The sequence below is a fragment of the Pseudopodoces humilis genome, chromosome 2, assembly GCF_049639895.1.
Source record: "Pseudopodoces humilis isolate 2021_Gansu_Grassland_sample_001 chromosome 2, ASM4963989v1, whole genome shotgun sequence".
In the NCBI taxonomy this organism is placed as follows: domain Eukaryota; kingdom Metazoa; phylum Chordata; class Aves; order Passeriformes; family Paridae; genus Pseudopodoces; species Pseudopodoces humilis.
In genome coordinates, this window is record NC_142201.1 from 39545917 (window position 1) to 39573826 (window position 27910).

The 27910-nt window shown below is 40.0% G+C and overlaps 1 protein-coding gene across 1 annotated transcript in view; it reads right to left on the reverse strand.

Annotated features, from left to right (window-relative positions):
• Nucleotides 1-22753, reverse strand: part of RAP2A (RAP2A, member of RAS oncogene family) — a 31066-nt gene extending 8313 nt beyond the window's left edge. Inside the window, exon 1 of the mRNA XM_005516452.3 lies at nucleotides 22368-22753. Within this exon, the coding sequence (XP_005516509.1) occupies nucleotides 22368-22681 (314 nt within the window). The 5' untranslated portion in view covers nucleotides 22682-22753. The remainder of the gene's footprint in view (nucleotides 1-22367) is intronic.
• Nucleotides 22754-27910: the final 5157 nt, after the last annotated feature.

Below are 27910 nucleotides of genomic sequence, written 5' to 3' on the forward strand. Positions count from 1 at the left end.
TTTCCCAGTTCTAGATAAATTCAGTACTAAAACCCACCCTGTTACCCATCTTTAATGAACACCTGGGACCAATAGCTCACAGTAAATCTCCATTTTCATGAGGATGGACACCACAGCCACATGAAATCAATAAATACACAAACTTCAAATGTTTTATGTGGCTCAGTTATACACCATTGACCACACAACCTTGTATGTCACACAGCAATAAATATTTCTGTATTTTATCTTACCTCACAAGGCACACACATCATCCACACTTCTGTTTAGATTACTATGTACACTTTGAATAACAGCTTAAACATTTAGAAAGCTTCAAGGTGAATGGTATGAGAATGATCTTCAGAGACTTTTTCCTCACAGCTTTTATACCTCCAATCATACCAGAAAAACATAGGCAGTACGCGACTTCTTTTACAAGGTACTTCTCAGATTTCTGGTTAGAATTGTCATTGGATAAAGATAAAACAAAGACAATGTGCAGTGAAAATATAATAAAAATGAAGATTGAAACAGCAAGAATCAAAAAAAACACACCAAAAAAACCCAAACAAGGCTAATAAACTGATCTGATTCCCTTAGACAGTGATAGAGATTGCCCAGTACCCCCTACGCTCTGTGTGTGTGTGTGTGTGTGTGTGTGTGAGTTGTACTTGTCAGGAGACAAAATGGTACAAACAGGTTCCTGTTTTCCAGTTTCACATTCTGGAAGTGGTGTCTCTTTTCTAGGATTTTTTTCCTGTGCTTCATATCAGACCCAAATATTTTCAACCAAATCATTCTGTGGAATAAAAACAAACCAAGAGAACACCATATATTCCTGAAAACTATTTTTTATAACAAGTTTAAGGCTTGTTCAAGTTTTTGGAAAGATGCACAATTACAGCTTTATATAATAAAAACTGGGACCACTGAAGTACAAAAGATATCTATACAGAATAACTGTAACTAATAATCAAAAGGAGTCTCCAGTACTAAATCACCTTTATTACCTTTTACAAACAGAGCATCTTTCTCACTTTTTTTTAAATGCATTTCTGGCAGTTTTGATAGCATTTCAAAAATTTAATTTAAGGGATAAAGATATTAGTGTTGAAAATTATGGAAATAGTAGCAAAAAGTCAGTAAAAAATAATTATTCTTCATTTTAGACTTACAAAAAATTTGTGGTATGAATCCTGCCAAAATACACAGCAAAATAATTATGGGTAATATGAAATAAAGTATCGGAAATGACAGTTAAATCTATTGGGTTATTTACAAATTCACACTAAATATAACTAAACATCCTTTTGTAATGTAGCTTGCAAACTTTGCCTGCCTTCAGTAAAATCTGTCTTAACTTGAACAAGCAGTTTGCTCATCTAGAGGAAGAACATATTCCAAGTGTAGCTATAAAGAATTTTTCTAATCCTTTTATTTTAATTATTTGGATATTTAATGCAGAATCCTTGATAGTTAAAACTCATGCCAGCTATGGAGGATAAGAAAAGGCACAGCGTTCACTAGCCTGATTCTGAACCTCTCAAACACCAGAATGAGAGGCAGTGATACCATAGAATTTTCAAGGAGAAAACCATCTTAACCATTTATTGAAGCTATCAATTCTTCAACCAAAGCAGCAGGAAATATATATATATATACACACACACACATATATATACACACACACACATATATATAATATATACACATACTTCTGAAGCTATTACTACCTTAAGACACTCAGACAGAGGAGACATCTCACTTTTTCCAAACCCTTACTCTTTGTATTTTGGTAGCTTCAAAAATTGCAACTATTAGGGAGTCATTGGGCAGAATTATGTTTCCATGGACTCCTGCTAATAGACACCAATGAAGAGGTGCCAATACCTGTATATATGTATAAATGTGTCAGAGAGATACTCAAATCTAAACTAAGGTAGGTTTCTGCAAAGTTCGAGCATTTTCTCTCTAATGGAAATTATTACAGCTTCTCAGGCAAAACCACACAGAACAGCTGTAAAACTCCCACGATTCTGGTGCAAACAAGTCATTCCAGTTTACTAATTAATTGCATTTAATATTCAGTTTTGTAAGCTATATTGTGTAATGATTTAATTCCTTAAGCAACAACTCCCAACTAAAAAAATAGTCTTAAAATAATTTTTATAAATGAGTGGATGTTAAAGAGTTTATTGGAAGTCCCACTGCAATTAGGTGGCTGAGTCATGAATCAGTTTGCTATAAAGAACAGTGTATGCCCTAATTGCAGGACTGGGATCTAACATTTTTTTCTAGGCTTTGACATGAACTCCTTACATAGCCTTTGGGAAAACAAACTCTTCAGATGGATAGATTAAGGTATATAAAGTCATGATAATTGTACTTACTCACAGGACAGCAAATTAAATAATAATTGCAAAACAACTTGTGAGGATAATATTAGAATAATAAATAACACCACACCATACCACTTTTGAGGAGGCTTCAGAAACTTTGTTCTTGTATATGAAACTTTCTGGAAATAACCCCCTCATCTTAAATAAAATACTTTAAAGCAAGTTCAGTTCTGTGGGTGTTAGAGCTGGCTTCACTTCTCAGTTTGGCTCACCATCGATGCTGCGCTTGTAAGAAATTAGAGGAAATAGTTCCAAGCAAAAGCCCAAGAAACAACAACCAATCACAGTATACGCAAGCACTACAAATACCTTCTTCCCAACTCTCACAATAAGCACTTTTCAACCAAAGCACTTGCACACATTACTCCTAGGCAGCTTACAGCTGAGATCTTCCAAGGGACAAGAACCATGGATTGTACAACCCAACACACATACTCAAAGGCCATGTAGTAAACCTACATTCCCTTGCTGCAAGATATAATAATGATGCACATCATCTCTGTATGAAGGACACCAAAGATCTTTCCAGGTCATTTGCATTCACTTCAGAGAAAAATTCTTATCTACACAGGATTTTCTGCATCTGAGATTTCATAGGAGAACTAGAATAACAAACTCTTTCCATGTTTTCAGCCTGCTTCTACAAGTCACTACAGATAGAGCCTACCTTCAGCTCTCCCTCCAGCTTTTTAAGGTAAAATGTCAAGAACATCTGACAATTCAAAGGTCAATCAACGTGTCTTAAGGGCTCTCTAGTCGCTAAAGTAAGTCCTAAAAAAAAATCCCTGATCATTAAGATGTATGGGAGACATTTTCTCATTAAGCTTGCAGAACTCCATGAATGTTTGAACTATGTCCCATGACACTCTCTGCTCCCCTCGAGGTAAGGCTCTGGCACAAGTGAAGGAAAACAGCTTTTCCTTCTGAGTGCTGGGGATGACAAGGAGCCAATGACACAAGTAGCTTCAGTTCTCATCTACTGCCATTTCAGATGCTCAAAAAACTTCACAAACAAAAAGTTATTTTTCACCTTAGAAAGGACACTTCTCCCTAGTATCTATCATTAAAATTCATAGCTAACACTGAAGTCTATTATCAAGACTGAAAAGACTCTAAGGGATAGATAAAACCTACCTTCTTAGCAGCAGGTTTGCTGGGAGCATATCCAAACAAGATTTTAATCCTTGAGTTCCCTCTCTACGCCAATCAAAATCCTCATCTTACACAACCGAGCATCAACATCATCTTGTTGAAATCCTGAAATGCTTGGCACATTGAGCAACTCAGAAACGCTGGAATTTTCAAATGGGAGTTTTCTCTTCCTTGGTTTAGCTTAAGAAGCAATAACCACAAGTAAATACAAGACAAATGTTTTACCTGACTTTTTCCATTGTGACTAATTCCCTTGTTTCTAAAAGCAACATGAAAATCTGACCTACAAATCTGAGATTCCCACAGCTACACCAATTTAATCTAGCTCCTGTCTCTCTACTCAGTTCATGCTGAAAGAAGTCTACTTGTCAAGAAAACTACTAACAGATAAGAGGCATGTTACAATTTCTTAAATACAAAAAGGTTCTTGCTCAAAAAATTTCCAGACAATAAAGCTGAGCACCTAATTTAAAAAAAAAATTACTGCTACTAGCTGTATGAATAGCTCAACATCCTGAAAATTAGGCCTCACATTTCAATATTTAAGCTTTGCATCCATAATTGAAAATTATTCTTAATAACCACATTCGTTTTCTTACCTTGAATGTTTTTAAGCCATATCCATGCTAATATACTAATGTTTATTCCAATACAATGAGCATGACTGGATATGTCAAGGCTTTCAGTACCTACCAAATGTGCAACATATAGAAGATTCTAATTTTAGAGACCACTATCTATCTTTTATTTGTATTCTGAAGTTTTGAAAAAAAGACATTTCTTTTAAATGACCACTTTTTCAGATACAACCACTTATAATTAAGTTTTATCCTTTGATGTCTTAGAGCAAAAACATTAAGCATCAAGCAAGAGGAATGCTGACACATGATTTAAGAGATGTGGGTCCAGTTTCACACGCTGTTACAGATTTCCTGTGCAATTTCTAGCAAGTCCCTTGAACTCTGTACCTCTGCTCTCCATCCAAAGGACAGAGTTGTCAGCTTTAGCCTCTATTGCCTATGGCACATAAACACTTCTGAGGTCTTCCATCCTTAGTGATGGAGGCAATCTGAACATCTTGAAGGATGCAGTAGCAGTTTTGCTTGCTCTTCAAGTGAAAAAGCACCCTGCATCCCAACTATTCTCAGCAGTAAGCTATGTAGCACCACAAAAATTTGGGATTTCTTTACAAGTATTTAGAACATTAGGGCAGATTCTGTGCCAACATCAAACCTGTCAGCAGAAAGAATAAAGCTGGTGGATTAGGTGTGCCTTGAAGCAAGAACACCAGCTTTGGGGACAAAGCCAAGGTTGTTACCTCACTTCAACACCACCGGCTTGAGCTGAAACTGCAAAGACTCACAATATCTTAAAACGTATGTTGACATTGAGGGATTTCTCCTCTTCCTTGCTCCTCTGTACAAAACTCTAGAAAGTCATAAAACCTGCCTATTCTGGTGATGTGGGACTGAATATGTCTCTTTACAAAGGCAATTAAATATGCAGATACCTATTAAAAGTGATGTGAGCCTCTTGCACATCATACAAATCTATGGATTCCAATTGTTTTATAGTTAAAACTATTACATTGCTGTGTTCAAACAACAGTGACCCTAAAATGCACTACTATCTATCAATCAATACATGCTTTATCAGAAGAAATTTCTCAGAAGCGTATCTTGATGTGCAAATGTTTAGAAAAACTACTGTAATATTTTAGAACATACTGTAAACTTCCTGTACAAGCAAGCACTGACAAAGGTGAGGGAGGAGAAACAAAGCGACCAAAGAGATCTGTACCAATTCAGATATATCAAAGTTTATGCCTGTGGCTTGGCTAAAAAAAAAAAATAAATCCTTACAATAAAATACTGTTAATAATCCTTTTGGAAAAGCTGAAACAGCATCCAGACATTGTATAAAGCAGAGGGTTTGTAAAGTAATTTATGAGTATAATGGTAGGTCTAGTTTCTTACAGCCTATCAATGCTGTTATCTAAAGCTCTAGTTTTTCCTTCTGCCTACAACTTTTCCCCTCACCATTCTGCAGTCCATAATTAGGATTAAGCATGTGCCAGTTACTTCCATAACTACAGCAGTGACAGTGTGTCTTTCCCACCAACAATTCTGACAGAACTTAATCATTATTTAGATTTCTAATTTGTTCCAGATGTTGATCTGGGCAGGAAGGGACCTTGGGAAGTCTCCAACCCCCTGCTCAGAGCAAGGTCAGCCAGGAAACCTCAACCAGCTTCCTCAGGGCCATGCACAGTTCAGTCTTGAAAACTTCCAAGGACAGGCCTTCCATGATCTCTTTGGGAATTTGTCCTAATGTTTAATTTAGTTTAACTGCACTGCAGAATTCAAAACTTACTGGCAGGTAATGGAGGAAGATGAGACAAGCAGACAACTGAGTCACATAATGCTTGTTTACATGGAAAATGGGCTGAGAAACAAATGACAAAGTTATATAAATATTTATAGCTATTCATTTATGTAAAGGAAGTGATAATCACACCTACAGGCCTTAAGATAGACATATATCTTAAAATTCTGAAAGCAAGATGAACTAACTAGATTTTGCAGAATTAACTAAAGCTCAAGCATAAGTTAATGACAACTTCAAACTCTTTATCCTTGTTTATTTAAACTATAAAAAGCGAAACTTTTTAGTGGATACATAAAGTAAAAATAGCAAAAAATAGTGAAATGCATATGTGTCTTAAAAGGACCAGAAGACTATAGTCCTCTAAAGTATTAGTTCACTCTTCAAAGCCAACACACTTTTATATTACTTTAACCAAGCTATAATCACTGATAAAAATTCCACTGCAAAACTTGTTTAAACTATTCTAATAGGATTTTCTCTAGCCCATTAAAATCAGACTTTTACAGTCTTCAAGACTAGGCCCAACAATTAATTCAAAACCTTCTTAGCAGCATCACCCGCTTCCAAAGGATTAAAGTTCAGAACAACCGTGTTGTCCTGTCCAGTCAGAACCACAGGGAAAGAAACAGTTTCTCTTGCATCTTCAGGTAGGAACCTTTTATTCCAAAAAGTCTGTACTCCTGACTTTTGATACTACCCAGATCTGGCCCCTGAAATGCAGGCCTAGGTCACAAAATTCATCACTGATAATCTGACTGCCATGATCTAGTCTGCAGGATCGAGCATTACATACTGATGCAAACAGCAGTTCCACAGAGGTTTTAATTTATTTGCTTTTTAAAGAATGTGACTGTTTGCAATGAACTGAGCTGGTCACTAAAACTTAAGAAAAAGTAAAAAAATATAACAGGGCTAATTGGCAAAGAACCTGGCCTAAACTTCTGCTCTCTCTCTCATCAGTCCCCATGTAGAAGCTAAGGCAGGTAGATACCAGTTTTTATGATACTGCATAGCCTGAAAAGAATTTGTGTGTCTAGTTCAAAGCAGAGACTTTCGTTGCCCTAGAAACTAAAGAAGAATACAGCTTAATGTCCCTCAAGCTAATAGAAACATCCTACAATGCACATAAAAAAACTTTGCAAAAAATGCTCTGTTGAGACAGATTTTCCTCACAATGGCACAATTAGGGTACAACTCTGGATATTTTTCAGAAGATGGACTATTTTACAGAAACTCCAAGCAAGTGACCACACTGATACAGTGAACCAATACAGGACAAAACAGTATAAATGCTTTTCTCTTTGACTGCAGAAATAGTATTCTGGTCCTTTCAACCATAATCAAATCCTCCTCTAACAACAAAGAAAAAAATCCAAGGCCTTGACTACCATGAGCAGATGCTCTGAAAGCCTCTTCCTCCTGCCAAGTTCCTACCAGAATATTTTATTTCCAACTTGGTAAGCAGAACCTTTCTGCCATGACTTCAGAAAATTGGTGGCCCTTATCTTACAGAACAATTTATCTAATTACCATATGCCTCCTATAAATAATCGGAATGTTAGAATAAACAGAGCACCAAGATTTTATTCTCCACATATTTAAGAAGTCACCTCTATCTTCAATACCTCAACCTTCTAACTCCAGAAAATTTATTCAAAAATATTTTATATCGTCTTAAGTGAAACTGTTTCTATATCTAAAGATGAACAGACCAAAACAAGAGCTTCAGAACTGTCAGGATTTTTGATTGTTTGTTACTTGTTTGCCCTTACTAAAACAAATTTTGATTCATCTTCAAATACAAAATACTGCCTCCCAACATACTACCTCTAAGTGGAATGGAGAATATAGAGAATAATTTCCTGATAACCTCCCTTCTATCTTGAGCATAAACTTCAGAAATAATTTTCTTAGGAGATTTTTTCATTCTTTCTACTATAAGATGGGTACCAATTAAAGAAAAGTAAGACTACTTCATTCTGAATCAGTGTTGTGAATACAATCCATCTGAATATTCAGAAATTTCTCAGTAAGAACTTGTTTATAAGATGACATTAAATGCAGGGTATCTAGTAAAACAGTAAAATCTAAACATTTTACTTTTCCTCACATACATGGATGTGTGTGTGTATATCTCAAATCTAATATTTGATTAACTATCAAAATGAAGCCAGCTAGAATGAGGAACTCAGATATACTCATCATCTCAGATGTCGAGCTATTTATATTTTAACTACTGTATAAATGTTAATTTCCTTGGGTCTAGGCTAGGTTATAAAAAGCTCCTCTTTCCCAGAAGAGTTTTACTAACCTGTCTGACAGCCATTTCATTGTCCACAAAGATGCTCTGTGGCAGCCAGTCAACCCTGCGGACTGTTTTACCTGGTACCTGTGTAGCCCTACCTGCAAGGTAGACCCTGGGACTCCACCACCACCACCACCAGGCCACTGCACCTCTGGGGATGTGGCCAGCTGGCTGTGTTGGCCGTGCCAAGGCTGTGTCAGCAGTGGCAGGGCCAGAGCCCAAGGCTCCGTCTGTCAGCATCCCTTGGGAAGGGAGAGGCTCTGTGCTGGCGTTGCGCCGGTGGCCGTGTGCCGGCCAATGGCCAGTGTCACCCAGCGAGACGGGGACAACGGGCCTTGCTTGCTGACAGAAAGAGCAAACTGTGGAAATAGAACAAAATCAGTGCCTACATCTCTTACTGACTTTTTTTTTTTTTTTTCCAGAGAGATAGAAAACACAAGACAGGCCAACCTAAGAAACTTCTTTAAAATGCTGGGAATTCCTGCATGGATAAAAATTTTAATATTGCTCAAATTAGGTATGAGACAAACAATGTGGCCTTACATTGGTTTAAACAAACTTGTTCAGAAGTAATTCAGTAAAGAATTTCCACATGTAGGCAAAGCCTATTTTAAATTATTTTAAACAGAAGATGACTGTAGAACCTGACAGAACTCATATATTATTTTTCCCCTTTTATCCTGAGTCCTGACCACAGATGGCTAAAAGACTGAAAATCTCTTGTGTACCTATATGCATATATTTATGTGTATGTTCTACGTACACATAGATTTTAAATGTCTCTCTTCCTGAGCAAAGTTAATTAAAAAAACCCAAACAAATATGTACTTTATTTTATTCTAAGAAACAAAATATTACCCCAATATTTACATGTGTTTTTATCACATTTTAGGTACAGAAAGGACAGTAATTTGTACACTTAACCCTCAAAAGTAACAGTAAGAAAATATTTGAAAAATATTGAAATATTTGAAAAAGGTTTTCTTTTAAGAAAGAGATTATGTTTAAAGGTACTGTACATACACCCCAGTGTCCATTACACTTTCTTCATTGAATCACCAATTAGTAACTAGAATTTCCTGAAAATAGTTCACTAATTATTTTTTCCACATTAAGTTGTCCTATTCAGAAAGGCCATTCCAATTAATCTGAAGGTGTGTGCGGAGGTGTGAAGTCCAGACTGTTCCCAGTCCTTTTAATCTAACCACACTTCTTGCTGACAGACAGAAAGTCTTTCAAAGCAAGCGTTTTGATCATCTCTTGGAGAAGAATGTAAACTTCAATTACCAGTCTAATTATCCCAGCTAGGAAGGCAATACAATTTCTTAATTGTAGAGTAATGATGGACTTTCAAGGTGCATCTTCTCAGCCTTCATCCAAGGCTGAGCTTACCATTGTCCCTCTCTGGCAGATGAAGCTACCATGATGGCAATCACTATTTCTGACTAAAAACCATCTGGAGGAGAATTCAACATCCACCACGTTATGGGATTCCACACCTTAAGGTTATTTGTTTTCTTTTTTGAATATACTTGCCTCACTTAAAAAAAGGATACTTTTATCTTTTTTTTTTTTGTTGTAAATTTTTCCCAAATATAGTTCATGTGAACAAAATAGAAAAGGCTGTATCCTGCAATAAATTGCAGCAATTATACTGAATAACCAACTTTTTGAGAAGCCATGGAAAGAAAATATTTTCTTTTTTCAAAAATCAAACTTCTTTCCTCTGTAAAGCCTACAATGCAGCAACTTTTCCCAGAGGTGAAAACTTTTTAAACACAGGGTTGTTTCTCCAATGGGTCCCTATCAAGCCTAGGGACACATTAGTAAGCCCTGCAATTCATAGCACCTTCCTTCCCTCTTCCTTGCATTCCAGAGCAACTTGGACATTTTAAGTTCAAGTATTCTGATGGCAGCTTTCTGTATATTTTGTTTTCCTTTTCATAACAAGGTTACATTGTAAACTTTGGTAGGTAAAACCTGAATTGCATGAATTTGTTCAAAAAGTTACTAAAGTACCTAAGACAAAGCAGTCTGGATAAACCATCTTTCCTCCATCAAGCTACCATGATGTTTATCTTCAGCTTCTTGTGATACAATTTTTAGAGATAAAGGCCCTTTGAACATGTCTGCTACAGTTTAGTCTTGTGATGGAGGGTTCATATCATGTGCAAGTGCCCATCAGTTCCTTCCCTTGAGAAAGGGCCCTGTTCCCTGTTAAATGTTCACATGTCCTGTCCACAAACCACCACTGCAGCCCAGTAGCTGAGCTCTTGGCAATTACAGGTGTAACCAACAGTGATAAACAAAAAGATGAAAAGAACAGTAGCTCCAGTCCATCAGGAGCCTGTCCAAGGACTGCATTTGGTCACCACGGCTCTCAAAAACCACCTTCACACAGGTAAGGAGCAAGTCTTCCAATTACATGCTCAGTGCAGGATCTGGGGCAAAAGGCCTGGTGGCAGCAAGACCGTAAAAACTGGAACTCAGAGTGGTAAGAGGAACAGCATTCCTTGCCAACAGTTGTTAACAGACTCATCTGATGGGTAGCAAGTATCTGATTTTGGTTGCTATGAAATCTGGTTACAAGAGAATGTTAGAAATAAAAGAGTTACATGAAGTTTGACTAAAAACTGCTAGATAGCAAAAAATACTCAGAAATTCGCAGCAACTGCATAATAAGACAGCAATACTTTGTTAAGTAACAGAGGTTATAAAATCCCAGATGGAAAAACTACATCCTGCATGGTGTCAGACTAAAAGTGAGACTATTAGATATCCATTCATGCAGTCCAGGCAAAATTATCAGCTGATTCATTATGTTATCTTTAAAGGCAGCAGAGGAGTCTTAAACCCCACTCCCATCAAAACATAACCACACATGCACCACACCAACAGGCAGCCTGGCTTCCCCCCAGTTTTAATGAATTTTGGGAATATTTGGATTGAGTGAAATTCTAGAATGTGCCATCATGACTAAATTTTCTAGAACATCAAGGACCAAGGAGCACAAGGCTATTGGTTCTCTCACATGGCCAGCCTATACCAACTACTGGAAAAACAGATGTCGTGAAAAGAGACTGCTGAGCATCTGCAGCTTCTAATGTTAAATGAGGCAGCAGACAACCAAACTAAGAGACAGGCAGAAGAGATACCTAATCAAGGCAAACTAATCAAGTTTCTTCCTGTTTGATACTTAACATTAAAACTCTATGGACTCTTAACAGGCTATCCTGGTATCATCTTTTTCTCCAATTTCTTTCTAGGAAAGAGTCTATCCCTGCTCAGACAACTATTTGTATAAGGATAGGCATCTAAGCAGATTCCACTGCAAATAAAATTTTATAATCAGCAATATAATAAATATAAAATATTTATTTATAAAATTAAATATAAAAGCTGTGCGCAGAACTCCTTCTAGAGAAGGAAGGCATCTGAATTACAAGACTTGTTAAGTGTATGCTGTGGATGATTTGATCATCAAGTCTGTGGCCTACTCCATATTCTATACTAAAAAGGTTATATAAAGGCATTCAGAAACTCACTGCTCAAAACATACAGAATTAAACACTTGTGAAAAAGGAGAGAGATTAACTCATTCTGATGGCAATTATTTTTGGGTCTGAAAACAAAACTGAGATAGATAAATATACTGGGACTCCAGAAGCTTTACGTGGCCCATGACCAAGAGACTGCCCCACAAAATTTCTCCCTCCCCACTTAATTTCTTGAAAAGCTGCACCCGCCCAAAGTTTTTGTCAAAACAAGGTATCTGTCTGAAGGCCTACAGCTGTGCAAGCCCAGCTGAGCCACATACTGGAACCCAAACAGGGTCACACACCTAAGGTCTCTGTGAACTTATGCAAGCAGCCAAATCCCTCAAGAGGCCTAATTCACTAAACATTGCTCACTGAGCCTACTAAAACAACAATAGTAAGATATTCAACAGATCCACAACAGATACCACTTCCACAGAAAGCCCTGGGAATAAAAGCAAGTGGTGTCAATGCCCTTTCTCACATTTAACATAGCACAGTGATTACAACCCTGATCAATAAAGTGACAGACCCGCACCACACACCTCCTTTAGTCACAGGAGTGTCACATCTTTTCCCAGAAGATTGTTCTAACCACTAAACTACAAGAGAGGTTTAGAAAATACTCTTCAATTTTTTTGTTGAAGATGTACCACTATGAAGGTAAGTACAAGCACGTGAAGGCAAATTCACAAATTCCAAGGGAACAACAGAAGAAGATTGGATATACGAGATAAAGAAAGGTACCAGGACTGGTACCCAGTGATTTCTCAGGGCTGCTTATTCTCTTTAGATTAGGAAGTCACTTCAAAAATGCAAAATTGATATCCCATGTATTTAATGATCACCAGAAGACTCCTCTAGTCCAGGTGACCATAATTATTTCAGGAAAGGTCAGCTGTTGCTTCATGATGACATACTGACTTCCATTTATCTCCCATTCTTTTTAAGTGTTTTGACCTGTGGCCAAGCCTGTTTCTCAAGAGAAAATATTCTGCATATATGACTTGGTAGTTTGAGTGGTTTTCTGCAACAGTATTATACACCTTAGAGCAAAGCAGATTCCTAAGAAAATGACCCAAAATCACTTAGTGGTTTTTTTTTTTTTTTCCCTGTAAGGCTCAGGTCTCATTTATTTCTAAATGAAATGCATAAAAAGAGAAGGTTAGCACTGGGGAAAAATATATTTTAAAATAGCATCTGTTCCAGAGCACTGCATGTTCAGAAGATTGATGCCAGGAATGCCTGCTTGGATCCTGCACATTTGGTACAATAACAAAACCATCTTCTCCTACCTCCAAAGCCTCCATACATCCTGAGGAGCTCGTCTGTTAAGATTTAAGTGGTACCACACTGACAACGCCCACTCCCCTCACTCCAAACCCAACACCACACCCAAAGGGAAGAAAGCAATTGGAGAATTCATTCCACATATCACTTGGACTTTGAGAGTGGACTGCAGCAGCCGTAACCCAGCAGAAGGTGACTCATTCTTCTCTCTTCCAGGCATTGTAGGGAGTGACCTGCCTGTCAGCTACCAAGAATCTAACTGCATCTGAGACTAACAGAGCATATGCCTTCTTTAAGCACTGAGATGGAGAGCCTGGTTTAAGTGGAGACTGAAAAACACTCAGACCAGTTAGATTTTTTGCTTTGTGGGGTTAGAGGGGTATGAAAGGCATCTGATAAAATCCTCCAGAAGAAACAGTTCAACATGATCATCTTCTGCCCTCCAAATTATTAAAAAACCCCAATCTGAATCCCTGAAGCTAAAAAACCCCACAACTAAACCACAAAACACCACTGTGTGACAGGTCTTCAGCAGAAGAGGGGCAAATTCTAAACCTGGAGACTACTACTAGAAAAACCTATTAATACATCAAGTTCTTTTGGCAGTAGAAAGTAATCCACAGACTGAAAACATACCTTCCTAAAAACATGTATTTACAAGTAGCAGTATACAAATTAGGACTGATGTCACAACTCAAAAAAACACACTTGTTCAGCATCCTGCATCATTAATTACAGAGGTGGGTGAAAAAAAAAACCACCAAATTTTTTTTCCCCACTCCTTTATAAATTCTGGGAAAAATGGTATAAAGCCCAAATATTCTGTCATCATTGTTTAGTTCTAGCAAAATCAAGGTGTTTATAAAATTTATAAACTAGATTAAAAACATAATAAGGACATTTCAAAAGAAAAATAATTATTGAGGAGAGAATTTATGCCTTTCTATATTGATCTTATAAAATTCACATATTTTTGAAAAGACAGAAGCCTTCCAATTATTTTATAAAACGTTTCAAGTAATATTTTATACAGCAGTTTAGAAGATGTTACAGCAATGCTGGAAACTGTAACCAGATCTAATCAGATCAAGTAGGTTGATCAGTCCTGGCTTATAGTCTTTACTGTAAATTGTATTAGGACTAAGAGGGCAAACAATTCAAACATTCTCCTATGAAAACTTGCTCATAATTCAGCAGACATGCGTATAGGCTAGCAGTGACCTACTTGGCTACTTCTTGAAAGCATCCTTTCTTGCAATTAATCAGAAATCCAGGATCAAAGCTCTTCTTCACAACACTCAGAGCACTTAAGTTCAGTGCCTTATCCAATTCATTTCCAGTTCAAATTAAATTGTAACTGAGTTGAAACCCACATGGGAATCTCAAACACTATTAATCTTTTAGTTAAGGTGGCTACCTGTTAACCAGAACAATAATGGAAGTCCCCAAACCATTCTACAAAGTAAGAACTGTATTTTATTTTACTAGAGACCACTACCCTACACTACTACATCCCAATATTTTAAAAATGCTTTAATGTCTTCCTCATCACTGTGACTTTTACAGAAGATAATATTTTTAAAATCGTTAAAGCTTTATCTACAAGACACAAGTGATATTTCAAAACAAACTAATCAACTCTAAAAACATTCCTTTTTAATTGTCCTTCACCTAATATTTCACCCAGTCTAGGGCTAACCAAGACAAGAATTAAAATACTGTTACCACTGCATTTTTGAAGAGTATAGCATCCAACTAAAAGAGTGAGTCCCATGATATTAATGTTGAGAAAGGATAACGTGCTCATAACACACCTTTAATTCTCTTGTCTAGACTAAGGATTTAAGACAACACAGCTGCCAAAATGCATCCAATGCATTGACAAAGAAAGTGTTCCAGTTGCACTCATCATTGTAAACTGTACCTACACTACAGTGTTTGCCTTAGTGCAGCAAAAACTGAATACTAGTTCTGTACTGGAAACTTCTGGAAAACAAACCCAGAACAGAACAAAACAAACCCAACCCCTCCCAAAAAAAAGAGCAGAAGCAAGCTAATGAATAGAGAGCCCATAGAAGCAGATAGCTACAGTTCTTGTTACCTTAAAATCTTTATACAAGTCACTACGTGCCAGGATAATTTAGCACTGCAGTCCCAATTGCTTCCCTATTCTCTCTCAAAATGTTATCATCACATACCACCTACACAATTTACAAGAAGGAAAAAAAATTATTTGAGCAATACTTGTAATGTTCCAGAAATTAAATAACCAGTAGCCCCAATTTTTTTTCTTAGGCATAAGAAATAAAAATCTCACATTCAATTATTAAGAAGAAAACTAGAAAAGAAATTTAATGGAAGGATTTGATAATTTTTTTTGGGAGATCTACCCACTCAGATATTTCACATTTTCATTTAAAAACTTACAACAGCCAAAGAATGTCTATTTTTGAAATTTTGTTCTAAAAAGTATGCCTGATAACATAAGAGGTTTAACTGAACAGTGTTACCCAGAATGCTTCATGTTCAACCAAAGAATGAAACATATTTCTATCCACACACTATCCAACTGAAGAATTATTTTGAAAGAAAATATTAAACTTACTGCCAACTGTGTTGGCTATAAAAAACAGTATATAAAGAATTACTGTCCTCTCAGCAAAACAGAAATTCAAAAGGCAAAACTAGAAATTCTAATGAGCAATGATTTTTTCAAATAAATTTTTCCAAATACTCAAAAATCTGTGTCAAAACAGCCTAACGAAGAGCAAGATAGAGAACATTCAACCCCAAGCATTAATGCCATATTACTGAACTAAGTTATGAAAGCAATTAAAGTCATGGTTATATTTGGTCTTTAACACATTAAATAGCATTTTTACAACACAGACACAATCAAGCAATACCGCACAACCAAAAACAAATTTAATAAGTCTTGCCACATACTGTTCTACTATTCAATCATTGTAGCTACCCAAAAATTATCCACATATCTCTACAACAACATAAGCTACAGCAGGAATTAAGACCCAAACCCAGAAGATGATGCTAAGGAATATAGACATCATTAAGGGAAAAAAAAAAAGCAAAAAAAAAAAAAAAAAGCACTACACTCTAAACTAGCACAATCTAAACTAAACACGCATACAAAAGGAGCTTGCCTACCTGGCTTTTTCAATATAAGTCCAAAGAACACCTAAAAAGCAGGAGGGGATAAAAAATATTTTTATTCAGTGTTCGTATATGAAAACTATCATGTCACTTTACCTTACAGAGAAAAATAAATAAAACTTGGGAAGGAATACCTACAAAATTATCTGGACTAGGCCATGGGGGTGGTAGGGAACAGGGAAATGGCCAAAAAAACCCCAACACATTGGAACACTGATTATAAGCATTGTCTCCAATGTTCACATTTTCCACTGAAAGAAATTCAAAGTAATATGGATATTTCAGACCATCAAGAATGTGAGAGTGGGAGAGTGTAGGGGGGAAGAGTCAAGAGAACTCTGCAAATATGTAATTAAATGTGAAAGTTACTGCAGGAAAACGTTAAAGGTTATATGTTCTGAAGATGCACGAGGACTTTGAAATATCTGAGTTTAAGACTAAGCCAAACAACTTTAAAATCATCTTCTATAGCTTAAAATTGCACATTGTCAGAGACATTTTTTAGAGGATTGTCTGTATATGACTTGTAGGAACCTATAATTTTACCTGACAGAATTAGTTCATTAATTTCAAATTAAAACAAAGGTAGATTCACACACACACAAAATTAATCTAAACTCTATACAATGCTTCTTTTGATCTCTAAAGTTACTTTAAAAACACAGGAGCACAAATCTGAATTGTACTCTTTCTATTACAGATACTTCCTATAGGACAGTCTACCTATCAGTTCCCCAATGAAACACAAGAGATGGCCAGACAGCTGAAGGTTCTGATACTATATACAATGAGTCAGTTAGGTGTGACTGACTACTTCTGTCTACCACTCCTTTGTATCTCTACAGATGCTTAAAGTATTTACATTTTGTTCTTACAAATCAATGAGGCTCTTGAGAAGCAGCTATCCATAGGTGTCCCTTAACTAAGAAAAAAAAAAATAAAAAAGGGAAAAGGGAGGCCAGTAGAGTTCTTCTATTGTACTTAAATACATATAAATGCTCGCTGATATTTAGAATCTGTTAATCTGTTCTTCCAATGAAGTCCTAAATTTCACCTGATGGGTGCTCAGGAGTGGCTGGCAGCTTGACCAAGGGGAGAATGGGGGCCATGCTTTTTAACCACGCTGCCTTTTTATACCTGAAGATGAGCACTCAGAACAATCCATTATATTAAGATTATTGCAAGAAAAAGAATTGTTGCTAAAAAAGATTTAAGGATTTCAGTGTGTGCTTATTTCTGCCATCTCTACACAGGTAGCACCTACAAAAATCCCTAGACATTTGTCAAGCTTTGCATACAGTACACCTCAGAAGAAACAGGATTTTCCGTATTTCGCTTCTACCGAACACTTCAGTGTTTCTTCCTGAAAGGCTGCAGCCATGTTTGTGGTTGAAGGTGTTATGAAGAATTGTTTATGTTGAAGTGTTTATGAAGAATTCTTTAATTACTTCTCAAAAGTAGAAAAAAAAATTCTGAAAATAAGGATGCAACATACATAGAATTTCAGAAAACTGAAAAATTCAACCTTGTTTAAAGAGGTCTTATGTTCTTGGAATAAAAAACATACTTTGATCTCATAGTACTCGGAAAGCAGTATTTTCAACTAGACTTTTGAGCAATTTGTAATTTCAAATACAGTTTTCCAGACTTAATCACCATTAAGTCACTAAATACATCAATTATCATTGACTGAAGATGCTGATTTCACAATTAATAAATTTAAATAATCACATCTCTCGTATGTTTTAAATTGCTACAAAGAATCCCTAGACTGGGAGGCAAATTTTCATCCTGATCATAAACCACAGCTACAAAGAATATTGTCCACTCAAAGACACATTTCTGTGATATTTCATAGCAATATACTTATATAATTAATCTGCATCTTCAGCCAATCTAAATAACATAAATTCTCTAGTATTTTTTCTTCCAGAGAAAAAAGCATTAGATTAATGAAAAGGAAGGTTTTTTCACTACTTGGAATAAAATAGCACTTTTGAGAAATTCTTTAAGTAGGCTCAGTTAGTCTCTAAAATATGAACGTAACAGTCCTGTACTTAAAGCACAGATCAGACATCTAGAGAAATTACTGCAAGTGAAGAACTCTGAATTAACTTTGAGCTCATACTTATTTCTAGTCTCTAGTTTTCTGCTTGAATAGAAATAGTAATACTTTCCTATTTAATGGGGTTCAACTAAAAAAAACACTATAAAAATGCCTGTAGAATAGATTGAGAAATTACACTATTAAAGGCTAAGCAAGCACCTAGAATTGAAATCCAGTGAGTTTTGAACATATCTTCATAAGAGAAAAACACTGACAGTCATATTAAAAATTAAAATTCAGTATTTGGCAAATACCAGCAGATTCTCTTTAGAAATCACACAAACAGACAAACACAAAAGTGTTAGAAGACACCCAACTCCTTTTTCCACAAAAATAAAAATAAAACTTACACTACCTAATCTTCATACTCACTAATTACTTCTAAACCTTGACATCTAACTGGGGTGTACCACTTCCAATCTGTTCTTTTGACAGCTTCTCTTCTTCCTTCACTGCAGACCTTTGTTGGCATGGGCCCACTCATCCAATTTAGCCCTGCTCTGACAAATATAAGGTTTCTCCAGAAAACAGCTCATTCTGAAACTGTGGCGAGTTCTGTCAGCAGCATAAATAAGTCAATTCTTTGCTGCCAAGCCTGTAAATCCAAGGAAGAAGGCCCCAGAGCTGCAGCACCTACCAATGCACAGGTAATTCGTGTATTACCTCACCAGGAGGCAGTAAAGCAGCAGTTGATTCTCTTTATCCTTCTTGAATACAGAAAGTAAGTAGTCTTCAAAACTACCTTATGTACACTCCATCTTCCTAGAAGTACAAACCTTCAGCATATACAAGAATCAAGAAACAAGGCTTAATGGACCTATTTGGAACAAGCAGGGTCCAGAAACCAGTATTAGGTACCCAAACTGAGATTGGATGAAGGCATTTCAGATGAAGCATCTGGAGGAGGAAGAATGGCAGCTGTGATTTTGTCCCACCGTGATCCTTCATCCAACACTGGCAGCACTCTGCACTGCAGGAAACTCTGGCCCAGAGTACAGTGAGCACTTCTGAAACCTCTTCCTCATCCTTGGTCTAGGTAGAGCTCCTGGGGGTGCACCTCTCCGTTCAGAACTGGCAGGGCTCCCTTCTGAAGGTAAAGCACCTGGACTCTTTAAGAAAGTTCTAAACAAAACTATTTTTTTTTACTTTGAAAAGAGGAATACTGTTTACATTTGAAACATTTCCCAGGAAAGAATTTTAATTACCTGTTTAAAAGCTATGGAGACATCCTCCACTCTTGATAGAGCTGTGCACCATGACTGAAAGGCTTACACACACTACACAAGGAAGCTCAACTTCATAGTTTTGCCATTAGGGGAGTTCTCTGCAAGCTGGCAGAGCTGGATTTCAGACTAAGCCTATTTATGCGCTAATATTAAATAGCCAATTAAAGAGAACAGAAACTAGAGTGGCAAGAGTGATCTCAATCTCTTCTAACCACTAAGCTTCAGAGTTAAGTGAAGGTCCACTTGTTTCCTCTCTTTCATTCACGAACATGTCATTCATTCCTCTAAGGTCACTCAGCTTCATTGGGTGGTGCGAAGGACTCTCTTAGCTTAGCTGGTCTGGTATGTGGTGGTTAGACCAGGGAAGCAGAAGACTCAAGTGTGCATCTCTTAACCCAAAGAGGGAATTTCAGCTTTTCTACTTCTTGGGAGAGTAATTAAAATTACTCTCTAATTATGGTAAAACACAGGGATTCTTTCATCCAAAAAGAAAACAAAAGAGCAAGGGCAATATGTAAAATGCACAGAGTTAGAGACTTGGCCAATTGGCTTTCAGGTACAACTAAAGTTCAGAGATTTTCAGAACATGGTTTTGTATCAATATAAGCATATAGCTGTCATCCAAAACCCCCAAGAAAATAGTACTACGATTATTTGTTTCTCAACATGGATTAAATGCCCTTCTCCAACTATAAATTATAACTGAGAAGTCCTTGTACAGATACACATTATACCTGTAAATATGCATTTTTCAGGTTCAACTGCTAAGAAAGATGCAAGCTTAAAACTACAGCACATTAGGTCTCACACTGCCTGCGAACCTAAGTTCCAAAACATAACACCCCCACCACAACCCACAAATGTAAATCAGGCAAATTAACAAGTAAAAATCTGGTACCCTTGCTGAAGCTATATCCTTTTAATGCATCATATTCCTTTCAACTGCAACTCAATTAAAATTATCTGGGCTTGCTAAAATTTTCAGGATTTCAGCTGCATTTAGATTACTTTGCATAAATGAAATTTAGGATTACAATGTTGCTCCCATGTCTCACAAAATATCTAACCAAAAGCCTAAAGCTGAAGTCTTGCAGGAAAAGAGCTGGCAGCTGAAAAACGAGAGCAGCGTTTAGACCCACTCTCAGCAGTGCTGAGTCAATGTAACTATGGAAGTACAAGTTGCTTTCTATTCTGCTTCACCTATCTACAGCTCGTCAGCTGGGGTCTGAATGCAGATGCTCCAGCGCAAGGTACAAAGCAAGCTTGCAAAAGCCTTGGATATAAATTCAGAAGCTAAATGAATTTATAGTGGCGATTAAATACAAGAAAACCAAAAGCATTTATTAATGAATAAAGTCTACCTGAACTACTTAAAGGAAAAATGTTCTTCTGTAAGGTATGTGCGAATGATAAGGATTGAAGGATACTGAAAATGTATTTTTCATAATAAATTCAATAGAACTCCATTACATTGGTCTTTAGAAATCTCCACTGAAAAAGTCAGGACACACATTAAGAAACACCCACTATGAAAAAGTTGCAAGCCTTTAAAAATAGCAGCGCTTTGCCTCCTCCCTCCCCTTTCCCCTACTCACCCTCCTCCCCAATTTCAAAATACATCTTCCCCAGGCCTTGGTCTGGAATGGCAGTTTCTGTGAACAGACCATACCCGACCATATGATTAGCCATTATTATTATTATCATCACCTTTTACGCTCTACTCTGCATTAAGATGCAAACCCAACAGACGTGGTCCAACTAAGTCATTTACAAGGGTTTCCCTTTCAGATGTCCAAGCCAAAGCTACAACCAGTTCTGCGATATAATTACAGCCTCTCTCCACGGGCAGTCACAGACCTCTCTGTCTGTGATGATCTGGCCAGCGGCATTTTCTCATCTACGCTCTGGTTCAAGCGGTTGCTATGATTTCAAATGGTGCATCTACCCTTATTTTAGCGCGACTGGCTGCATTTCAGCCGCCGACATCTGACTGATTGATGCACATCTAAACAACGCAGCGATTATAAAAACCAACTGGCAGTGGGCACCGGTGTTTCACCACCGTGGGCTCGCTCCTAACAGAGCGGCTGGCAACGAGACCGTGGGAAATTTAAGAGAAACACCAGCAAACATGAGGCCTAACACTCACAGCCGTCACTTCCACCGAGAAAGAGGCTGGCGTCCTGCACTTTTAAGAGTGGGAAGGAAGTTCATGGAAATACCTATGCAGGTATCTGAACAGGCAGATCTCTCGTCTGCCGCACGAAAGCATCCAGGTGCTTCCCCTGCACATCGGCCACAGCACGTCCAGCAAGAAAGTGCACTCGAGGGCTGGCTGACCCGACACATCACTGGGAGAACTGCTTTTCCGCCCCCCCGGTTGCAGCCTCCGGCCAGATTCTCCACCGTATTCCATACGGGAGCACCCCAAACTCCCCACACACGCGACTGGGGGGAGGGCGAGCGGCGGAAACCACCGGAGCCCCCGGCCCGTGCCCCCGCTCCGCCACCCCCGGCCGGCGCCCGCCCACGGGGAGCCCGGGGCTGCGGGTGCGGCTGCGGAGGGGGCGGCGGGATGGGGGGATGCCCTGCCGCCCGGGAGAGGGCGGGGGCAGGCGGGCGAGGGAAGGGAGCCGCGGGGCAGGCACCTGAGCGGGCGTGGGCAGCCCCCGGGCCGGAGATCCGGGCACCGGGGCGGGGGAGGAGGGCACGGGGGGGGGAAGCGGGAGGCCCGCAGGCCCCGCGGGGCGGGCCGGGCCGCAGGTGGGCGTCGGGCGCGGCCGCCGGAGGAGCGGCCGCCGGGCAAGTCACCTCTTGACGCGGATGATCTGGTCGCGCATGGGTCGGATGTCCTGGAAGCTCTGCTGGTTGACCAGGCTGTAGACGAGGATGAAGCCTTGCCCGTTCTTGATGTAGAGGTCCCGCATTGAGGCGAACTGCTCAGTGCCCGCCGTGTCCAGGATCTCCAGGACGGAGGGGGAAGCGTCCACCTCGATCTCCTTGCGGTAGAAGTCCTCGATGGTGGGGTCGTACTTCTCGATGAAGGTGCCGGTCACGAACTGCACCGTGAGCGCCGACTTCCCCACCCCGCCCGAGCCCAGCACCACCACCTTGTACTCGCGCATCCTCCCGCCAGCGCGGACCGCCCGCCCGCCCCGCACCTGCCGACGGCCCCTCCTCACCCCCCCGCCATCGGCCGCCCCGCCCTGTGCCCGCCGCCGCAGCCGCCTCCGCTCCGCTCCCCGCCCGGCCGATGCTCCGGGCCGCCGCGGCGGGTCCTGGGCGGCGCGGCCGGCGGCGGGGCCGCGCTCACGGGCTGCGGCGCGGCCGGGGTGGGGCGGCGGCCCCGCCTCCTCCTTCCCGTGTCGCCACGGCAACAGCCAACGGGGCGGGACGGGGGAAGAAAGAGCGGGGAGGAGGAGGAGGAGGAAAAAAAAGAGGGCGGGCACCGCCCTGTCACGTGGCACGGCCCCCCTTCCTGCCCCGGGCGCGGCGGCAGCACGAGATGCCGGCGGCGCTGCCCCCGCTGTCGCCGCTGCCGCCCGTGTCCCCTCCCGCGTCCCCTCCCGCGCCGCCGCCCTGCAGACACGGCGTCCCCCGGCGCCTCTGCCCGGGCCGGCGCCCAGCGGGAGGGGCCGGCGGGCGGTCACGCGCGGGGGCGGGACGAGCCAATGGGAGCGCGGGCCGGGCTCCCGGTTCCGCTTCCCGGGCTGCGGGGCGGCGGCTCCGGCGCGGTAAGTTCGGGCCGCTTCCGAGCCGGCGGCTTTCCGGCCGTGCGAGACCCGCTGCTGGGTGTGAAAGTCAGTGGGGTTGATCAGATCCACGGCAGCGATCCGGCGCGCGTTGGAGCCCTTGGGACGCGCTGCGGTCTGGGCTGTACCTGCAAGGGGGCGGTCGGAGGTGTTTGTTGCCAGTGGGTGTCTGCCTTCTCGTCCCCTTCTGATAGAGAGAGAGGGCCAGAAAAGGTGGTGGTACAGCTCGGGGAAAGTGCTCCATCAAAACAGTATGGAAAATGAAGATGACTGATGGGATGGAATTCACAGTTCCTCCCAGGAACTGGTATCACTCCGGAAAGATGCTCACACTTGTATATGCTTGTCTTTCCTCTATGAGACAGACTCCTTTTTTTTTTTTTTTTTTTTTTCCCTCAGACATAATTGGTTGGAATTATTTGACACGGGGAATAAATATATTTCCATTAGAGGGCTAAAGGTCAGCCAGAGCCCTTAGTCTGCTCTTCAGATGCTTTCTGAAAGTTGTTGGAAATGAGCCCAATCCTGGTGCTGTATTTCTTGTTGTGCTGTTCTTCCCGCTGCATTGTCATGTCATTGTCATCTTCCCACTTTGTCTGAAGTAAGGCCCAAGGTGTCAGCCTGATTTCCTGACAAGTCCGGTTCTGCTTCCTTTTTGACTTGTTTTCATGTTTCCAAACCTCTAACAGTGGCAGATGTATTAAGGGCTTTTTGGAGCACGTTTGTCCCTGTCCGAGTCTTACAGTTAAGTGTTTGCCAAGTGCAATATTTTAAGCTTCCCAGTGTCTTTGGCTTTTCTGTGTTTTTGATTTTTTTTTTTAATTGCAAAGCTTCAAAACAAATTTTTCTTAGTAGCATGGGGATAGCTTTGGTGCATCGAGGAGAAAGATTATTTTCTGGCTTTTTTTAGTTCCCATGCCCAAAGCTGCCAAAGCAAACCAGAAACCACATGTATTTGAGTGATATAAATATATCAGTACCAAAGAGGTAGACAGTTTTTTGCAGGACTCTCAGAATTAATTTGTAAATGTTGTATAGCCTGGTCAGAACTGAGTAATAGTTTCAACAAATGACCCAATTTCTGTTGGTGACTCAAGACTTTTAAGTATTAGAAATGAGCCTACAAGAATGTGTAATATTACAAAATACAAGATACTGCATGTGCAGATTAATAACTATTTGTAGTGTCAATCCAGGAACCATCCTGCAGGTAATAGAAAAATACCTGGATTTATTAGTCAATGATGAAAGGAAGCTGCCAGTTTAATGTGGTTGTGTAAAAGCTGAGTGTGACATTGTTTTGCGCACAGCCAAGCTTCTGGGTGACTGGTGAGACATTACTGTGTCCAGTTCTGGTAAATATGTCAAGGAAAGAGGAGTTTGTACAGAAGTATTTCCGGGAGGGTTACTGGAGATGAACAAAGCTTATCTACAGGAGTGCACTGGGAATGTTTGTTTGATTAACCTAGGAAAAGCAAATGCAGGGGAAGTTTATGAGTAACCAGTAAGGCAGGGTGGAGTCAAGCTCAAGCAAGTAGGCATTTAACCTAATGAACAGCACTGATGGAAGAGTACAGATCTCAACTGATTATAACCTAGACAGAAAACTAAGCCCTGTCTCAGTGCAGTGAGGGTTTTGTCTTCCACGAAGAACAGTGAAAATGGACTTATCTAACAGGCTTCAAAATGTGTTGTGCATCAGAATAGGAAGATTATATGTAATTATACAAAACAGATTTAAGTGATCAATGTTGAAGGAAGCAGTTTTGGGCCTCCCTGACTCATCCTGAGACCAGAGTAACCTTCTGATGTTCAGCAGAAAAAAAGCTGTTCTCAAGAAAAAAAGCTGTCAGCTGCTGGTTCATGATGAGGAGGGTGTGAAGGCGACAGTTCAGAAAGAGGTAACAGGAATGCTCCCACTAAGGAGATTTATACCAGGTGTTCAGTCTCTTAGATTTGATGGGCAGCAAAATGTTATTTTACTTAATAGTGTATGCAGGGACCTAAGAAATGTAGAAACTGGAAATACAGAGGAATGGTGTATATAGAGTATGGAGGATGTAAAAGAAAATGTAAGATGGTCAGCTGGAGGAGGTGCTGGATGGATGACTGTTCCCAAGGATCTCGCCATTGCTGTTGTGAGGCTGAACATCTTGTCATTGCCCTGTTTTTCTGAACTTGGTTTTTGATTGTAATTCATCTGACAAGAACAACAACAACATTGAAAATTCACCTAATAAGTGCTGGAGGCTCAGCCCTAAAAACAAATACAGTGTCAGTTACGTGGAGTTGTTTATAGTGAGGTAGAGAATATGGGGTCACTTAGGTGCTGACAGTCTTTTTTTATTGCATGTTGCTTACACTTCTGTTATTTTTTACTGAAGAACGGGAGAAAAAAAAAAATAAGGTAGTAAATTGCAGGGAAAGAGAAACTTCCTGCCGTGAAAGATTGAATTGGGCAAGGCTTGCCAGGCAAATATCTCAGCCCACAGCACGCTTTCCCAGCATGACTTCCTTTGTAGCTTCACACAGGAGACTCAAGAGTCATCTAGTCCCCCTGTGCTGTACAGCTGGGCTTTTGCCAGCTTCCTAGGATTTAGAAACTTCAGTTTTATTGCTCACTTCTCAAGTCTTTTTATGTCTTTTATCGAGCTGTCTTATTTCAAGCTTCAGTGGCCTGTGGCTTACTGCACTGTTTTATGGTAGCCTGGAGTTTCGCAATAAATATTGAATTTTTATCTTGCGCAGCAACCAACACACTGGTTTGTAATTTTTTTGCTAGCTATTGTAGCCTCTGACTATGCATTAGGGTATGTATTTACAAGAGGAAAATGGCCTCTTTTATCTGTTTCCTATCCATACCCAGGGTTTGACAAATCTTCACTACTAACAGTATCAGTCTTAAGATGCAGAGTGTAGCATGTGAAGGATGGGGGAATCCGTAGTTCCCTCCCTCTGAGAGCTGATGATGGTCTTCTGACCCTGAAGCTGTCTGTGTTACAAACTGTTCTGGTGCACATTTGTTTTACATGGTCAAGTCTTCTTTTGAGTGTGTATTAATAGAAGAACATGATTTCCTGAACTTGCTTACCATCATGTCTTAATATTCAGGCTGTCAATGCAGTTCCATATTCACATGGATTTCTCCTAACTGTGTGTCATTATAGTATTTAGGAAGTGTTAAGGATTAAGGTTTTGCTTAGTCTTTAATATTTCTTGCTAGATTAATTATCTTGTTAGTACTGTCCAAAAAGTTGTCATCAAATTGAGGATGCAACTATCTGTAGTGAAAGGTGGCTGACTTGGTTTACCCTATCCTTAGCATTTTCAGGTGATCGCACTGGTTAATTTCTCTTTCATACTGGCAGTAAAGTTGTCCCATTCTTTTACCAAGTGGAAAATTCTAAATGTTTCACACCTTTGTTCATGCTTTATAGGTGAGAGGAGTACCTGAGTGTACCTGTAAAGGCAAAGGAGGCTGGATCTCCTCCGTCATGTCTGGCAGCAGTCAGGTGGCAGCTCAGGTCGCCCAAGAGCCCATCAGTGACAGCCAGCACCATCTTCAGCCTGCTGGAGGGACTAGGATTTGGGATTTAACTTGCCATGCTGGAAGAGCATGTTACAGAAGCAAGGTTTCATTAACTTCTCTGCTTGCAGGCCAGTTTGGGTTTGCTGGAGTTTTTTGTTTTGTTCTTAAGCAAATCTAAGCCCTCATTTTGGAAGGCATGGTGAGCGTGCTTTCGTTTTGTAGTGGTGAAGGCTTGTGTGAGCTCAGAGTGAGATGACTTCTTTGTCTGTGTCTTGCCTCACAGGGGTGCCAAGAGGAGATATCAGCTGTCCACTGTAAGGCAGAGTCAAAATCTGCAGTGATGAATTACAGTCATCATTACGTGTCTGCATTGGCTGGGGCTAACAGTTCCCTACATGCAGGGATTCATTCCTGTGTGCCATCCTGGGCTCAGCACCCTAAACTGGTAAATTAGGCTGACCTGTCCAGTGTAGGAAGAGTGATGGTCATCAGTATTGCTATGCTTTACTTCTGGTGCTTGGTTTTGGGAAGACAATACACAAAGCTGAGGTAATTCTCTAGGAAATTCTTGGCAAACTGAGACTTTAGCACTTGGATTCCCAGCAGCCAAGCATGCCGAGTGGGGAGATTTTAAACCAGATGATCGGAAATGTTCTTTGGACAACTCTTTTCTGCTCAGTTTTAATTGCTTATGGCCTTCACTTAAGCGTATTTAGAGTCAGAGAGCCAAAATCTGAAGTGGTCTCTTGTACTTCCTGTGATCCATAGTGGCGAAAGCAGACCCTGGAAGCTGGCTGTTAGCTCCCCAACTCTGCCCAACCCCACACTGCCTTTCTCCCTCTGACACCTGTGCTGGGCCATTTCAGCTCATTACATTTGTAGAAAGTAGAACCCAGACTATAAATACAAATTGTTTTATAATTCCTAGCTGCCAGGAATTATGCCTCAGCCATGAAAGAAGAAGAGAGTTAACACCATCCTCAACTTAAAACAGTTTAACCCCCACCTATTGATTCTCAAGAGACTGGTTTTTGTTGTGAGGGAAAACAAATGAGACTACATTCCAGCAGAAC